Raw genomic sequence first — 13,158 nt, 5'->3', positions numbered from 1 at the left:
CCAGTTAATCATATTATCATTATCTTTGTTATGACAATTTAGCATTGAGACATAGTTCTTACCCCTTCACCAGATAAACAGAAATACACACATTTTATAAATAGTCCAGTTCCAAACAAGAAACCTTTCGGCAGCTTTAAGCGTTGTTCAAGTAACTAGCCAGAGTTAGTTTTTGTTCGTCACAGAGTCTTAAATGGCCACCACACTCTCTTATATAGTCTCTGGGGTGTGGTCCAGTGACTCAGTTATAATCCCTGGCACGCCTCCTTAACTGCTGCAACCGTTTATCACGCCTTCGTTGACGTGGATCCAGGAATGACAGATCACCTCCCTCGCTCTCATCGGAGACACCTGGCTCCTGACTAATCTCCTCTTCCTCGGCCGGCACTTGAGGCAGTGCCAGAGGGGAGGGGCCTGGAGAGGGAGGCCTGGCCAACTCCTCTTCTTCATGTTCGGAGCCTTCTTCCTCCGATGAGGGCGGGGCCACAACATTAGTCATGCAAGTATCCATTTTGTTTCAATTATATAACAGTTCAACAGTCCACTCTTCTTCTTTTAATTTTAAAAATATCAAATCTTCTTCTTTTTTAAGGTCCAGCTCAAATTTTAAAACTCTGTCCAGTCTTTTCACCATGTCTCAAAATTTAGTTTTTTCAATTCAAAAATCAGTTGTTTATCGGGTCTTTGTCTCTTTAAAGTTACATTTTAAACTTTCCATTGCCCCTTTGATTGTACAGCCGCTGTTTTATGGCTAGGGGTCTTATGATTAAAAATAGTGCTTCGTGGCAGCCGCCATGGCTGCTGCCCCCCGCAGACTCACAGAGGGTTCCCTCTAGCCTCCAAGGAACTTGCCTGTTCCTCTTGATCGTCCAAGGTGCCCCTCTTTCTTCCCCATCCTTACAGACGGTTCCAGTCCGAAGACCCATCGGCAGCGGTTTGGCAGCCGGGTTTTCTTCAGAGCCCGCTATTTCCCCGACTGTCTTGCCAGACGCCAAACCGGAAGTCTCGACTATATGCATTTTGTTGGCTGGGTGATGTCTCTGCTTTTTAGTATGCTGTCTAGATTTGCCATAGCTTTCCTCTGCAGGAGCAAGTGTCTTTTAATTTCTTGGCTGCAGTCCCCATCTGCGGTGATCTTGGAGCCCAGGAAAATAAAATCTGTCACTACCTCCATTTCTTCCCCTGTTCTGTCCCCGTCCCACACACGCACCCCCACAGATAGCCTGGAGTTAATAAGCCACACGACAAAATCTTTGAAGATAAAGCTGGCAGCAACCCAGTGGCTAGCTGCCAATTCAGACTTTACTCACACAAAACAAAGATTAGACTGCAAGCATTCCAATAAAGCAGGCAAAGTTTCAACAATACAAGGATTAGTCCAAATGCAGTCCAACAAGGCAGGCAGAAGTCCAGTAACGCAGAGATCATGGATTATTTCTAGTTTTTGTTCGTCACAAACTGAACCGGCCACCACACCCACATTTATACCCTGTGGGTTGTGGTCCAGTGACTCAGTTAATCTCTGGCACACTTTCCCCTCTGCTGCGCACGCTTCTCCCTGCGCCACTGCCGAGGATCCAGCCAGCACTTATCTACTTCGTCGCTGCCCACCTGTGGCTGCGGGACATGCTTGGCTCTGGGCCTATCTCTTGGCCTTCAGTGTCCTCCAGAGGCATTGCCAGAGAGAAGGGTCCTGGAGAGGGAGGCCTTGCCAACTCCTCTCCCTCACTCTCAGAGTCTGCATCTGTCGATAGCCCAGGCTCAGGCAACAGAGCCACAACATCTCCATCTATTTGCCAGGAATTGAGAGGGCCAGATGCCATGATCTTAGTTTTCTTAATGTTGAATTTCAAGCCAACTTTTGCACTCTCCTTCACCCGCATCAAGATGCTCTTTAGTTCCTCTTCTCTTTCTGCCATTAGAGTGGTATCATCTGCATATCTGAGATTATTGATATTTCTCCCAGCAATCTTAATTCCAATTTTTGATTCATCTAGCCCCGCCTTTCTCATGATGTGCTCTGCATATAAGTTAAATAGGCAGGGCGACAGTATACAGCCTTGCCGGACTCCTTTCCCAATTTTGAACCAATCAGTGCTTCCGTGTCCAGTTCTCACTGTTGCTTCTTGCCCCGCATATAGGTTTCTCAAGAGACAAATAAGATGGTCTGGTACTCCCATCTTTTTGAGAACTTGCCACAATTTGCCATAATTTCTAAGATATCGTAATTTTAAGCTATTGATAGAATGCTTGAATCTGTGTCTCATAGTACACATCCTCTTTCTTACTTCCTTCAAATGACATTTCTTAAAATAATTTCCTTTCTTTTAGCTTGTCTTAAAACTGTTAAGAATCCTTCTTTTCCAATTGCCTGAATTCACACAACACACTGAAGCAGAAGTGCAAGCATCCCCCACCTCCCCACCATAATCTGTTAGATCAATATTCCACCTTTTCTCCAGGAAGTAAAAGACTTTTCATAAGGATCTTCTTTGTTTTATTCCCACCAAAAAAAAAAAAAACTTGTGAGAAAGCTTGGACTGGGATTGTGTGAACAGCAAAAAATTGCTCCATACATCAGGATGGATTTGACCTCAGGTCTTCTCAGTTATGCTACATTGTTATGTTCAAGTGTATTATGGTCATACTTTCCAACAACTTGACCTCTACACACACTGTCTCTGTGTAGGCACATCCCTAAAAATTCTCTAAATTTCTACCCAAATTGTCATTCTTTCTAATGAAAAGAAAAAAGTATGATGGAAAATAGTATGTTTAATTTTAATTACATTGGAATTGAGCCAAATCAAGTTTCCTGTTTTCACACCTTACTTTTTGGAGTATCCCTTCCAGACTCAACAATGGACATGTGCAACCATTAGTTCCGAATGCTATAAATGTCTGCGCTAAATCATATTTATGGCAGGACTCAGCCAATATTTTAACTCAAACAAGTCACAAGATGGTTTAGGATGTTATGTGAGCCCAGCTTGCTTTGTACAATAATTTTCTTTCACCTGGTAAAGAAGATAAGGGAACCGAGATTCTTGTTAAAAATGACTTACCCAAGAAAAGGCAATGCAGGTATGGTACATAGGAGAAGAACGGGGAACAGTGGCTTTATATCTGTTCAGCATCACCAAATTGGCAAGACCATTAAGGAAAGAAGCAAAGGCAGAAGCAGGCTCCTGAAAAAACAGGAAACGAGAAAAGGGCCACTACGGGCAAGGCAGGGAGGGGAAAGAGGAGATGATAAAGAATGTTATCAAATGGAAATGAAATTATCTGCACATTTTCCTATGATTGTTTAAACCAAATCCTAAAGTAGGTGGTTCAGATTTTTTTCCAAATGCTCCAGAAATAACTGAGATCTTCTGCCCTTTTTTTTTTTTTTTTTTTGAGAAAGGACTACTTCCTTTGAAATTGCACGGCTAATTTCTGAAATACCATATTTTTCAGGATATAAGACGCACCTTTTCCCCCCTAAAAGGGGGTGAAAATTTAGGTGCGTCTTATACACCAAATGTAGCCCTGCCCACCCATTGGCCCGCACCCTTTGGCCTGTGCCTCGCAGCAGTTACCTCCTTGCAAGCAAACAGCACGAAAAAAACTGCTTCTTTCAGCTTCAGCATAGACTAATTAGCACACGTTGATTAGATCCGCCTCCCGACTCTCAGCTGATTTGCTCTCAGCTGTTTTGCGCAGGCCTCTGCTGCTTGCTTCAAGGAAGAAAATTACTGGAGCAGATTTTTTTTCCCCTTGTGCTAATCAAGCTATGCTGAAAACAAAACTGAAAGTAAAGCAGGCTGTTTGCTGTTTGATGCAACGAGGCAAAATTAGGCAGAGGCAGAGGGAGATTACTTTTTCTTCTTTTTCCTCACCAAAAAAGGTAGGTGCAAACAATGGGAAATTTAGGGCAAAAGAGGAGAGTTCAAGATTTTAAACACGAAAGGAAAAAAGGAGAAAGAAAAAGGCAAAAATAAAAATGGGAAGGGAGAAAAAGAAATGAAAGAGAAAAATGTTATACATATTTAGAATTGAAATATGAATAGTAGTAAGAAATAAATGGGAAATCATGATTGTAAAAATGAAATGAATAATAATTGGAATATTTGTCTTTGTATTTTTGAAATCTAGACAATGATAAGTTTTTATTTTTTTATTTTATTTAAGTATAAACTGTAACAATTGAAATACCTTTAATGGTATATGGTGGTGAAAGTAAAATGGATTAAATTATAGCTTGGATAACAGCTAGAACATTTTTAAATTTAATTAGGGAAATTGTAATGATTGAAATTTTTTAAAATGTATATTGTGATGAAAGTAGAAATGATTAAGTTGTGATTTGGAGGATTATATGGGCAAAACTATGTGGGTTATTGGGAGAGTTTAAGATGTGAAAATGAGTAATTATTTGGGAGAATTATTTAGTTTATTATTATTGGTAAATATAATTAATTGATTTGTAAGAAATTGGATTGCATGGAAATAATTGGAATATTCATATTCATATTAATATACAAAAAAGATAGTTATATAACTAATTGATTTATATTAAAATGTTGAATTTGTATTAAACAATTGTAATATTACATAATTAACCAATGTGGGGATAGATATAAAAATAGATGACAATGGGAAGGGGTATAATATAGAATAGAAGGGAAAAATTGAATTTGATTATGATAAGTCAAATGAATTTGATTATTATCAGTCAAAGCTGACTTTGTATAAATATACAAAAGTATGAAGGCTATTGCTTAATGCACTGTAAGCCGCCCTGAGTCTCCGGAGAAGGGCGGCATATAAATCAAATAAAACAAAAAAAATTAGAGATGAGGATGAAGGGTAATATTGTTTTTTTTTAAAAAAAATAGATGAGGAATAAATATGGCAAAAAGGAAATATAGAAATTGTAAATTTAATTGAAATGACTAAACACTGTTTAAATTTGTGAACCAGCCAAATACTCTGTTTAAAGAAAATACATTGTATGTTTGTATGTGTGTTTGTCAAAAAAATTTAAAAAACTTTTTTTTAAAAAAACACCCAAAAAAGGTAGGTGCATTTTATACTCTGGTGCGTCTTATACTCCAAAAAATACGGTAAGTAAATTCTTGGGCCTTAGGTATGCGTGCTGACTTCAAGGGGAGTGAGCTATGTTTGTCTCTTGCTCACCTATTACATTCCCAATACAGAGCAATCTAATTGGATAAACTACAGTCATAGAAGCTTCCCTTGAAATGCAGTTTCAGGCAGTGATTTGGGAAGAGAAAAAAATTCTCATTCTTGACCCCAATGATTTCAAGATTGCTGAAGCTTTCTTTAGGCTGCCATGTATTCTGTGCACATTGTGATTGCCAAGAAATAGTTGCAATTAGCTCATCAGTTTATCCTTTTTTCTCCTGCTTAGAGGCTGGAAATACGTAAAGGGCTGATACAGACTACAGAAAAAATTGGCAGAGTCTCGCCTTTTTGCTTGCTCTAGTTTTTCTTACTAGTGTACTAAAAAGGAAATATTTCCCTGCTGTCTGGCATATACAGATTTTGCTTGCTCAAAACCTCAGAGTGAAGGCCTGGATCTCACATAATATAACTAGTAAATGATCTACAGAAAAAAAGCCAGCCCAAGCAGATAAACTGAGTTAAAATGGTCAAAGAGCTGAATCAACCTGTACAGGTTAGCCAACCTGGCTTCATAAATGAGGCTTACCTTTCCATGAAACTGAGGCACTTTGGATCCCTCCTGGAGGTAAAGTCCCACAGTCAGCCACATACATTCATATTTGCAATCATCTCTGCAGGTCCACCCTAGAATATAAGAGAGTAAACCTGGTAAAATTAGAGTAAGTGATACATTTGGATAACACTTGATAGCAGTGTATTACTGCAATAATTCTAAAGTAATGAGATGAAGATATCAGATTTGCAAAGCATATTTTATTTCAGGGGTCTTCAACCTTGGTAACTTTAAGACTTGTGGACTTCAACTCCCAGAATTCCTCAGCCAGCTTTGTTGGCTGAGGAATTCTGGGAGTTGAAGTCCACAAATTTTAAAGTTGCCAAGGTTGAAGACCCCTGTTTTATTTCATTAAAAACAATTATTTTTAAGGTGTGGTGACTTGTCATGTTCTGATTTTATATTGTTCTTGCCAGGTTTCTGTGGCTGAAACTAACATGCCTCATGTTCGTTGCTTTTATTTTTAAGTTTCCACCACACTTATTGTCAAACGTGTAAGCCCAGAATGAGCTTATGCTTTTGACAATAATGGAAACTAAAATCCAAACACCATTTTAGAATCATGATCTGACATCCAGTATGGATTTCTTAGAAATAAATGCTTATTCAAAAAAATTGAGACTAGTGGATATCTAATATTTGGGAAAAGACAATATTTTATTGATCGATTAGTGTCATAACTAATAAAAAACATAAAACAAAAATAAATATAGGATAAAAGTCGAAGGTAAAATATGAAACGAACAGTAATAAAATACCTGTGTGTTAAATACAAAAAATCAACATTCAGGTAAATACATCGCCTTTACAAGCTCAATCTGTTTGCAATAACTGGTCTTTTGGTCAACTGCCTTGGCTATAAACTTAGAAGTTTGGCTCATGATGTATAGATTAGAACCCAGGAAGAACTAGGACAATCTGCGATTCAGATCCCAATGGGCTCTTCCTTCAAATACGGATGTTAAGTATCTAAGCCTAAGAGTGGCATAAAGTTGACCATCAAACAAAACATGAAAATATCTTCAATGTCTGGGACACCACATATACATGTCCTCTCATGTTATGGCAGGTGGTGGAAGTGCCCATATTGGGCCATGAAATCCAACAACTCAAATCTGGCTCAAGTATAGGCCTTTCTTGAGAACTGGGTTAAACTCACTGACAGGTATTTTTCAAACTGAAAAATAGTTTTGTTCTTAGCCAACCAACTTAAAGATCTACCGGTATTTGTGGCTAATAACTCCCTATCATTTTGAGTGCTGACATCTAGGACTCTGTTTAAAAAATTCCCTTGCTTGGGAGGCAGTTGAGAGTAAAGGAAAAGGGGGAAAATAAAGGTTTGTGAAAAAATACTTGTATTTTGAACTTGTATTTTGGACTTTAATGGTTTTTGGTGTGTGAACAACAGCACCGGGAAATAAAACAACCAATTTGGATGCCAAGGTTCAGATCACAAAATGGTTGCAAAGAGTTAGGTAGATTTTTGTGGTCCGTGTTTGGCAAACACTGTCCAGGCATTCAGAGCAGGGTGCTATCAATCATTCATTGGCATCCTTCAGTCTCAAGAGACTATGGTATCGTGCTCTGGAAAGAGGTCCTAAAACAGGATCTAGTGTGACTAAAAAGCCAATTCGAGAGTGGCAATCCTTTCCACACTGAGGGCAGATACATTCTGTCCCCTGCCCAGCCCCCAGATTTCGCTGGTTCCGGGATTGCCTCTTTGCCTCAGCCTGCTGAACAAGTGTCTCTTCGAACTGGAGAAGGCCATGCTGCGTCTTTAGCCTCCAAGCTAAACAATCGGAGGTGAAGGTTTCCCAGTTGTTAATGTTCATTCCCAGGGCCTTTAGGTCCCTATTGCAGATATCCTTATATCGCAGCTGTGGTCTCCCTCTGAGGTGCTTTCCCTGCACTAATTCTCCATACAGGAGATCTTTCAGAATCTGACCATCAGCCATTCTCACGATATGCCCCAGCCAGCGTAGACATCACTGTTTCAATAGTGTATACATGCTAGAAATTCCAGCACATTCCAAGACTGCGCTACTTGGAACTTTGTCCTGCCAGGTGATGCCAAGAATTCGTCGGAGACAGCGCATATGAAAGGTGTTCAACTTTCTCTCCTGTCATGCGTACAGGGTCCAAGACTCACTGCAGTACAAGAGTGTGCTCAGGACGCAGGCTTTATAGACCTGGATCTTTGCTTCTTATTAAGCCATACTCTCTTTGTAAGTCTGGAAAATGTGGTGGTGGACGCTTTACCAACACGTTTATTCAGCTCAGTATCTAAAGAGAGAGTGTCAGAGATAGTTGAGCCGAGGTACACAAAGTCATGGACGACCTCCAGTTCTTGTGCAGAGATTGTAATACAGGGAGGTGAATCCATGTCCTGACTGATGACTTGTGTTTTTTTCAGGCTGATCATTAGTCCAAAGTCTTGGCAGGCCTTGTTAAAACTGTCCATAAGTTGTTGAAGGTCTTCAGCAGAATGAGCAGTGATGGCAGCATCATCAGCAAAGAGGAAATCCCTTAAGCATTTCCCTCCTTGCTTGGGAGGCAGTTGAGAGTAAAGGAAAAGTGGGGGAACTAAAGGCTTGTGAAAAAATACTTGTAGTTTGTACTCCTTGGACTTTAATGCTTTTTGGTGTGCACTGGGAAATAAAACAACCAATCTGGATGCCAAGGTTCAGATCACCACAAAATGGTCGCAAAGAGTTAGGTAGATTTTTGTGGTCCATGTTTGGCAAACACTATCCAGGCATTTAGAGCAGGGTACTATCAGTATGCTGATTACATCCAAGTCTATTTCTCATTAACATCACGAAATAAATTGGGATTCCAGATGTTTTCCTGAAGTCAGTAATAAACTAGATGAGGAACAACACATTGAAAGTGAATCTAGACCAGATGAAGAAGTTCTTTGTGAGGATCACAATTTGAGAAGTGGTAGTTCTCCTTGTCCTGAATAGGATTCCATTTTCCCAAAAGGAGCAGATACAGTTGGGGAATATTTGGGCATCTGGGCCTCTCTTTAGCTTCAGGCAACAACCAGGGACAACTTTTATATTACTGTAACATTTACGACTTTCTCTGATATGCCTACTGCATTCCTTCTTGGAAGAAAATGATTTTGAAATAGTGGTGCATATCCTGGTAATTGCCAACATTACTCTTATAACGGGTTGTATACATGGAGCTGCCTTTGTGCCAAGCCTAAAAACTTCAATCAGTACAAAACTCAACAGGAAGATCTCAAAGAGCATTGCAGCAATGCTGAAAGCAAGTATGTCTCAGGATGAAATACAATGATCTGTAGATCTTTTAAAGGTCTACTTAAGGGACCCCATCTTTCTTTATAAAGCATACACACAAGACACAGTGATGATCTGAGGAGGCTCATCTACAGTTGCTATTGGTTTGTTTGTCAGCAACTCGGGATCAAGACTTTATGTAGGTGCCACAATTTTTTAGAAGACATCTTTTTTCTTTTTGGAAGAAGGTTTTGAACTACCACACCAAAAATGGACAACTTGACTATAAGTATAAATGAGGTAGAGGATACTCCCCTCAGTGTGAATGAGGGGTCCTACATCAAGCTGTAGATAACATAGTGACCGGCTGTAAATAGAGGGCATATACTGGTCCAATTTTTTCTCTCACATAAATGATATATTCCAATGATTAAGTGGTCTAGATATTGGTGTCTGAATATAGATTTTTTTTAACATTCAAATTTTACTATGTTGTTAATCTAGGTGAAATGTTAATATATATTGCAAAGTCCATGTATGAAATGCCATATGCTAAACAAATAAAACAAAATAAATCAAACCTCAAAAGTGTGTCTAATGCATATGGTATGTCCACGAAACTCATATTTGGATATGTATCCTCTCCAAGTAGCTAATGTATATCTCCTATATACTTGTCACCTCCTATTTTAATTAATGACCTTATTTCACTTGTTTCTCTTTGCAAGAAAACCGAAATACCCGGTTTCTCAGCCAATGCATTCATGATGATGGGATATGAACACGCAGTCAAAGTGCCAGGGATTTGGAAGGCCAATCAGATTTTGCTGCCATATTCAAAAATGTCTTCTGGGGAAATTGTTTGCTTTTTTTCAAGCTAGTAGATTACAGATAGTCCTTGATTTACGACCACAATTGAGCTAAAATTTCTTACGACCTTTCTTGCCACAGTTGTTAAGTGAATCACTGCAGCTGTTAAGTTAGTTACATAGTTGTTAAGTGAATCTGGAATTGACATCAATGTACCTGAGGTGACTAATTCTTCAAGTAATTTTAATTCAGATTCTATTTGTTCTTATCAAACATTACTCACAATATATTCTGCATATATGAAACAAATAAGGCAACAGAATATAGTGATGGCACATACGATTCCTAATTTTGAAGCATTTAATTGCTCCATATTCCATGGTAACAGATGGACTGCCACATCAATGTTTTTTAAGGGTTGTCCACAATTCTGTGGTCTACACAGGCCCAATTCAGCTTATCTTTGCAGCCCTGAAAATCTAGTCAGCTGTCGCCATTGTTGGCATCCCATACAAATTGGTCAATCATATTTTTACCAACCATTGTGAATTTAACATAGTTTTCTTGTTTGCCTTCAACCAACTTGAAAGTTGTAAACTATTCAACCACCTAAAAATGTATTCACTTCCTTTCTTTGAAATTTCACTATTTATTCTTCCAGGCAAGGGAATAAGAGAGAGAAAGATGTGCAAGAGCTCTCCCATGCATACATTATCACAGTTTGCGGACCTAAGTGGATAGATGTTACACCAGAATACATAGTGGTTTCATTTGAACAATTAACTTGCCCCCAATTAACTGAATCACAGCCGAATGGCACAGTGCAGGAAATCCACTGATCCACCCTACCTGGTTATTATAAAATAACCAGGTAGGGTGGTTTCCTACAACAAACACCAGGTTAAATATGATAGCCTGATTCCTGGCTCGGTGCATCCCATGAATACTGGCTACTTCTAGGGATGGTTCCTGCCAATGGGAGAACAGTCAGATACACTCTCCTCTAACGTTATTACTATGGCGACCCAAGGAAGAAGTGACGGCGGGAAAGCATCCAAACTGTCTTGGCGACATCACAACCTGCCTCCCAAGCACTGGGCGGGACCCTTCCTGATGGGCGGGGCTATGCAAAACAGGCATTCCGAAACACCCCGCGTTTGATCCCCGGTGTGGGCGTGGCCCTGCTTCAGCGTAGGTTAATCTCCGCGGGGCCGTTCCGTACCTGTGAGGCTCATGTAGAGCGGCTGGCGGGAGCGGAAGTGCCGCAGCCCGGCCTCAGAGCAATTGCGCCTCTCGCAGTGAGCCACGCAATCACGGTAGACGGGCTCTCGGTCCCCCCGCGAGCCTTGGGAGGGCACTGGACCCACTCCCGCCGCTCCCAGGAGAAAGAGCAGCGCGGTCCGGGCTGCCATCCCGCCTCCGGGGAGCTCCGAAGCTCCACTTCTGGGTTGCGTCGAAAATAATCGTTATCTTCGCAAGCGAGGGAAACCACAAAGTTGTGGAAACCCGAGCTGCATCCTCAAAGTTTCCGTGAGGGCAAAGGGTTGTGGGTAATGTAGTTTTCCTTTCATCCGCTCATTTAACGAAGCCATATAAGAAAATGCTGAAAAAGGCGCTCGCCTTTAAAAGCTACAACTTTCGCGGAGGAGACTTTCGTGAAGACTTATCTGTGGCTTATCCTTGGTTTTTTTTTTTCAAAGCAAAGGGGTTTATGAAGCAGCACAGTGTGGCTAAACAAATAAAAATGTATTTTTTTTAAAAAAAAGTTTCTAGTTTCTAGAAAAAGTTTCTCCCACCTAATTTATCATTTCAGCAATAATGCAGAGAAAATAATAACAACTTTATTGTCATTGTACCTATATACACAGTATACCCATACAACGAAATTCACTTAACACCCAAAGACCAGGTCCAACACACATAACAATCCCCAAACACACTCCCACCCACACAATTCCCCACCCCTAAACTACCCAAACATCCACACAACAGACTAAGTAGTACTGTCCGACAGCTCACTGATGGTGGCCCTTTAGTTCATTGTTGAGTGCAATTATAGCTCTGGGATAAAAACTATTCAGAAAACGTGTGGTCTGAGTTTTAATTGTTCTGTATCTTCTGCCAGAAGGCAACAGTCCAAAAAGATTGTAAGCAGGATGGGAAGAGTCTCTGAGAATGTTATGCAACTTTCTCAAACAACGAGATTCGAAGATGTCGTCCAGGGCTAGTAGCTGGAGTCCGATGATATTCTGGGCAGTTTTAATGATTCTCTGTAGTTTTTTTTTGTCTGCTACAGAGCTGCTCCCATACAATGCAAGAATGCCGTATGTCAGGACACTCTTAATGGTGCTGCAATAATAGGACAGAAGTAGATGCTGTGATAGATTTATCTTCCTGAACATTCTCAGGAAGTACAGCCTCTTCTGTGCCTTCTTCACAAGCATGTTAACATTCATAGTCCATGAGATAAATGGGTGGGAGGAAAATTCTGATTTTCACTGATTTAGTGAAAACATTTTGAGATCCTTAGTTTGAATCAGGCAGATGTAGGTGTTAATTAAGAAAGAGTTGCATATGTAGCAGGGTGCCCTGTAGAAACCTGTCATTTCAGATGTTGCTGAAGCACCTATTGATAACTGATTGGAACTTAGATATGCGTGTTATCTCACTCATCTAAAGAACAAATATTACTGCTAGTTATCTAACATTTTAATTAATGCAATTACAGGGGTACACTATAGACATAATTGTGCTAGTTTTAAAATGTATCCCCAATTCCATTTGCAAAATATTGTAAAACAGGCATGCTTCTTTGCCTTCAATATTTGTATGATAAATAAATAGAAGTGCAAGAGATGCATTTCCCACCAGTACTACAGTTGTTGCACTTCTGTCTACCATGAAGCCATGTAGGAATCCTACGAATATTTTTATTAAAAGGATAAAACTATTAAATTCACCAGCTCCAGTTCCCCTCTTTAGTTTCCAAAACAGCCTTTCTGAATCTGTTCCCCACTTAATGAAGTAATCAACTTCTTGCTCTATAGGTAAGATAGTTAAGGAGAACTAGGTAGTAAAAAAAAAATGCATCTGAGAATTCTAGGTAAATTTAAAGATTAGAGGTCCCTGTTATATGTCTGAGCTGGTACTACCAGTAGCACTACAGGCCTGGCAAATTATGAGGGGAATAGTTTAGCACTTCACAATAGTAGGAAAAGTACCTGCCAATCACAACTTTATTGCAGAAATAAACAAATTTAGCTGTAGCACGTTGGCTATCATGGCCTGATTACTTGAAGGATCTTTTATTTCCCATAGTATCTGTCCAACCACTTAGATTTCCAACCTTTCCAGGTT

At 39.8% G+C, this 13,158-nt stretch overlaps 1 protein-coding gene across 2 annotated transcripts in view; it reads right to left on the bottom strand.

Annotated features, from left to right (window-relative positions):
* The window catches only part of PGAP3 (post-GPI attachment to proteins phospholipase 3), a 28,830-nt gene extending 17,491 nt beyond the window's left edge, over positions 1-11,339 (bottom strand). The window contains exons 1-3 of one of the 2 annotated variants that reach the window (XM_034415834.3): positions 11,024-11,339; positions 5,717-5,814; positions 3,066-3,218 (exon numbers count right to left, since the gene is read on the bottom strand). In XM_034415834.3, the coding sequence (XP_034271725.1) occupies positions 3,066-3,218; positions 5,717-5,814; positions 11,024-11,213 (441 nt within the window). In that variant the 5' untranslated portion in view covers positions 11,214-11,339. The remainder of the gene's footprint in view (positions 1-3,065; positions 3,219-5,716; positions 5,815-11,023) is intronic. The other variant, XM_034415835.3, reaches the window with a different exon arrangement.
* Between the last annotated feature and the right edge of the window lie 1,819 nt (positions 11,340-13,158).

This window comes from Pantherophis guttatus, chromosome 4 (assembly GCF_059756535.1).
Source record: "Pantherophis guttatus breed Tessera chromosome 4, ASM5975653v1, whole genome shotgun sequence".
NCBI classification, from domain to species: Eukaryota; Metazoa; Chordata; class Lepidosauria; order Squamata; family Colubridae; genus Pantherophis; species Pantherophis guttatus.
The sequence above is the reverse complement of the archived record's forward strand: the minus strand, read 5'-3'. Positions and strand labels throughout refer to the sequence as shown.